Source organism: Penaeus chinensis, chromosome 26 (assembly GCF_019202785.1).
Source record: "Penaeus chinensis breed Huanghai No. 1 chromosome 26, ASM1920278v2, whole genome shotgun sequence".
NCBI classification, from domain to species: domain Eukaryota; kingdom Metazoa; phylum Arthropoda; class Malacostraca; order Decapoda; family Penaeidae; genus Penaeus; species Penaeus chinensis.
The window spans coordinates 12,328,514-12,333,513 of NC_061844.1; the positions used below are offsets into that span (position 1 = coordinate 12,328,514).

The 5,000-nt window shown below is 45.8% G+C and overlaps 1 protein-coding gene across 1 annotated transcript in view; it reads left to right on the forward strand.

The window, feature by feature from the left end:
* The window catches only part of LOC125039006 (probable phosphoserine aminotransferase), a 12,071-nt gene that overhangs the window by 3,800 nt on the left and 3,271 nt on the right, over positions 1–5,000 (forward strand). The window contains exons 2-6 of the mRNA XM_047632724.1: positions 1,165–1,295; positions 1,715–1,830; positions 2,394–2,555; positions 4,176–4,273; positions 4,473–4,482. Coding sequence (XP_047488680.1) covers positions 1,165–1,295; positions 1,715–1,830; positions 2,394–2,555; positions 4,176–4,273; positions 4,473–4,482 — 517 coding nt within the window. The remainder of the gene's footprint in view (positions 1–1,164; positions 1,296–1,714; positions 1,831–2,393; positions 2,556–4,175; positions 4,274–4,472; positions 4,483–5,000) is intronic.

Here is a 5,000-nt window from a genome sequence, read left to right on the forward strand (position 1 = left end):
TATCTATCCACCCATCCCATCATGTGCCTCTTCATGATCGAAATCACTATGTGTGTATGTATGTTTTTTTTTTCTTTCTTTTTTTGACGAATGAGGGTAATCAGGTTACACCCACTGTCATGTAAATAAAAATGAATTCTTTATTTCCTGCTGAATGAATCAGTGTGTATTTCTGTCTCCGTCTGCCTGCTTACCGGTTTATCCGTACATGCATTTCCGTTATATATGTGCATGTCATTTTAGAGTGTAATTATTAGTTATATAATAATAATTATCGATACATTAATGTACGTAACAGTAGGAACGACTCGGCCCCGTGTTTGTATGCATTCAATATATAGTGTTTTCCGAAAAGTATTTTCAATGTAGTTTTTCTTATGATCTTGTTAATGAATGTGTAAAGAATGGGAAATTCCACTCGCAACTTTCTCACCCACATATAGGCCAGGGATGTGTATTTATATATAAATATCGTGGTGGAAATACAGGAGTGGGACGGGTTAGTAAATAGAGTTGATGATGGCAAATATGGATAAATATGTAAGTAAATAAACAAATCTATACATATATAAAGAAAAAAAGAAAAATGAATTAATGAACAACTTTCCAAAACAAGGGATGTGGTTGACGTGTCATTTAAACATATCTCTTGTTTTGTGGGTTATTCAATCTCATTCATCCCGGACAACTACAGGAGTCACTCAGCGGTGTAGTTACAACAGCATCCGGTCTATAAGCCTATGCTTGATGTGGACATTTATTTTACTGGGTTGCCACGTCCGGTAGCTTTACTATGGGTTGAAAAGAGGTCTCTTGGATTTACATAAAGTAGACACTTGCATCATTGTAATTTTTATGAAGTTGTCTCTGTGTCTGATGCAGTTGTATAAGGTAGTTCTCGTTGTATTAACCAGGAGTTGCGTGTATAGTAATTCACAAAGGTGCCTTTTCCTCCAACATTCCCACAAACCGAGTCTTTGTTAAAATTCGTAATTTCCCACTAAAGTTTCTAAATGCACAAGTGGCCACTCCTTTGGGTCATGTCGAAATAGTAGCACACTTAACATACTAAAGACACTAACAAACTCATAGATTAAACTCCTAGATTTGGACCATCAGATTTTCTCTCTGAAGGACGATCAGCTTTCCTTTGCCATCCCGCAGGTCCTGGTGAAGCTCCAAGATGAGCTGGTGCAGTACAAGTCGACGCAAGTGAGCGTCATGGAGCTGTCGCATCGCTCGAAGGACTTCGCGGAGATCATTGAGGGCGCGGAGAGCAGCGTGCGAGAGCTCATGTTAGTGTTGGCTTCGTCAGCACTATCCTTAACGCTGATCGTTTTTCTCTCATCGTCGTCGTCATATATTTTGATATGGTCATCGTTATCACCACCAACACCAACTCCACCAACACTTCTAACACCACCCTCTACCCCCACCCTCTACCCCCACCCTCTACCCCCACCCTCTACCCTTACCCTCTACCCCCACCCTCTACCTCCACCCTCTACCCCCACCCTCTACCCCCGCCACCACCACAGCACCGCCACCAAATCTTATCATTATCTTTACGATCATTATACTCGTCACCATCTTCGAACCATTGCCTGGTACATCTAATCACTAAATTATACAAACTATCTATCGATTTAGAAGTAATGACACAATACAAAAAGAGAAATAGACAACGAATTAATACAGAATCTCCCCGGCTCAGGAACGTCCCATCCAACTACAAGGTTCTGTTCCTACAAGGCGGAGGAACAGGTCAGTTCGCGGCCGTCCCTCTCAACCTGATGTCGAGGACGGGCAAGGCGGATTACATCGTCACAGGTAAGGGATTTATAGGGGAGATTACGTGGGATTTGCGATAATGTTGGTTGGGTTTATTGGGCGGGGGGTATGTGTCTATAGCTTTCTGTCCCTGTCTTATTTTATGTCCTTTTCATCTTTGTCTCTCTCTCTCTCTCTCTCTCTCTCTCTCTCTCTCTCTCTCTCTCTCTCTCTCTCTCTCTCTCTCTCTCTCTCTCTCTCTCTCTCTCTCTCTCTCTCTTCCTCCTTCTCTCTCTCCCTCCTTCTCTCTCTCCCTCCTTCTCTCTCTCCCTCCTTCTCTCTCTCCCTCCTTCTCTCTTCCCCTCCCTCTCTCTTCCCCTCCCTCTCTCTTCCCCTCCTTCTCTCCCTCCTTCTCTCTCTCCCTCCTTCTCTCTCTCCCTCCATCTATCTTCCCCTCCCGCTCTTCCCCCTCCCGCTCTTCCCCCTCCCGCTCTTCCCCCTCCCGCTCTTCCCCCTCCCGCTCTTCCCTCTCCCTCCCTCCCCCTCCCTTCCCTCCCCTTCTCTGCCCTCTCTCTCTCTCTCCCCCTCCCCCCTCACCATTAACCCTCCTCCCCCTCCTCCAGGTACGTGGTCCAGCAAGGCGGCCAAGGAAGCCAGCAAGTACGGCTCCGTCAACCTCGTGTTTCCGAAGCTGGAGAAGTACACGAGCATCCCGGACGAGGCGAGCTGGAAACTGGACCCAGAGGCGGCCTATGTTTACTATTGTGCTAACGAGACTGTAGAAGGTAGTTGGGACTTTTTTTCGTTTAATTTGAGTGAAGGAATGGTTGTGTTTTTTTATGCTGTTTGTATTGTTGTTTTTTATTCTCCTCACTCTCTCATTTCATTCCCTCGTCCTCACTCCCTCAGTTTATTCCCTCCTCCTCACTCCCTCATTTTATTCCCTCCTCCTCACTCCCTCATTTCAGTCCCTCCTTACTCTCTCATTTTATTCCCTCCTCCTCACTCTCTCATTTTATTCCCTCCTCCTCACTCCCTCAGTTTATCCCCTCCTCCTCACTCCCTCATTTTATTCCCTCCTCCTCACTCCCTCATTTCAGTCCCTCCTTACTCTCTCATTTTATTCCCTCCTCCTCACTCCCTCATTTTATTCCCTCCTCCTCACTCCCTCATTTTATTCCCTCCTCCTCACTCCCTCATTTCAGTCCCTCCTTACTCTCTCATTTTATTCCCTCCTCCTCACTCCCTCATTTTATTCCCTCCTCCTCACTCCCTCATTTCAGTCCCTCCTTACTCTCTCATTTTATTCCCTCCTCCTCACTCCCTCATTTTATTCCCTCCTCCTCACTCCCTCATTTTATTCCCTCCTCCTCACTCCCTCATTTTATTCCCTCCTCCTCACTCCCTCATTTCAGTCCCTCCTTACTCTCTCATTTTATTCCCTCCTCCTCACTCCCTCATTTTATTCCCTCCTCCTCACTCCCTCATTTCAGTCCCTTCTTACTCTCTCATTTTATTCCCTCCTCCTCACTCCCTCAGTTTATTCCCTCCTCCTCACTCCCTCATTTTATTCCCTCCTCCTCACTCCCTCATGTCAGTCCCTCCTTACTCTCTCATTTTATTCCCTCCTCCTCACTCCCTCATTTTATTCCCTCCTCCTCACTCCCTCATTTTATTCCCTCCTCCTCACTCCCTCATTTCATTCCCTCCTTCTTACTCCCTCATTTTATTCCCTCCTTCTTACTCCCTCATTTTATTCCCTCCTTCTTACTCCCTCATTTTATTCCCTCCTTCTTACTCCCTCATTTTATTCCCTCCTTCTTACTCCCTCATTTTATTCCCTCCTTCTTACTCCCTCATTTTATTCCCTCCTTCTTACTCCCTCATTTTATTCTCTCCTTCTTACTCTCTCATTTTATTCCCTCCTTCTTACTCCCTCATTTTATTCCCTCATTCTTACTCCCTCATTTTATTCCCTCCTTACTCCCTCATTTTATTTCCTCCTTACTCCCTCATTTTATTCCCTCCTTTTTACTCCCTCATTACGTTCCCTCCTCCTCACGACCTCATTACGTTCCCTCCTCGTCACGCCCTCATTACGTTCCCTCCTCGTCACGCCCTCATTACGTTCCCTCCTCGTCACGCCCTCATTACGTTCCCTCCTCGTCACGCACTCATTACGTTCCCTCCTCGTCACGCCCTCATTACGTTCCCTCCTCGTCACGCCCTCATTACGTTCCCTCCTCGTCACGCCCTCATTACGTTCCCTCCCTCTTACTCCCTCATTACGTTCCCTCCCTCTTACTCCCTCATTTCATTCCCTCCCTCTTACTCCCTCATTTCATTCCCTCCCTCTTACTCCCTCATTACGTTCCCTCCCTCTTACTCCCCCTTCCCTCCGCCAGGCGTCGAGTTCCAGCAGATGCCCCAAGTCCCTGAAGGAGTCCCTCTGGTGTGTGATATGTCCTCTAACTTCTTCTCAAGACCCGTTGATGTGTCTAAGGTATTTTTCTCCCCTTTTTTAGTCTTATTTATTCATTGTTTGGCTGTTTCCCGTGTTCTCATTTGATTTGTATTATTTGTTTGTTTTGTTTTTTTTGGTTGGGGAATAAGGATGTCAAAGGATTATGTCTGCTTTCATTTGTTTGTTTGTTTTTTCTCGGGAATACTAAGGCAGTTCTGAGATTCTGTGGAATATTTAGACCCGGATGCGTTAGTACAAATAGTGTTCATTTCTTTCAAATACGCTCTTGCCTCATCTCAGCACCACCTAAAAGAAATAAATATATGTGTGTGTGTGTGTGTGTGTGTGTGTGTGTATGTGTGTGCATGTGCGTGCGTGCGTGCGTGCGTGCGTGTGTTCGTGTAGGTGTAGATGTAGATATAGATATAGATATAGATGTAGATGTAGATGTATGAGTGTGTGTGTAAAGAGAGAGAGAGAGAGAGAGAGAGAGAGAGAGAGAGAGAGAGAGAGAGAGAGAGAGAGAGAGAGAGAGAGAGAGAGAGAGAGAGAGAGAGAGAGAGAGAGAGAGGAAGAGAGAGAGAAGAGGAAGAGAGAGAGAAGAGGAAGAGAGAGAGAAGAGGAAGAGAGAGAGAAGAGGAAGAGAGAGAGAAGAGGAAGAGAGAGAGAAGAGGAAGAGAGAGAGAAGAGGAAGAGAGAGAGAAGAGGAAGAGAGAGAGAAGAGGAAGAGAGAGAGAAGAGGAAGAGAGAGAGAAGAGGAAGAGAG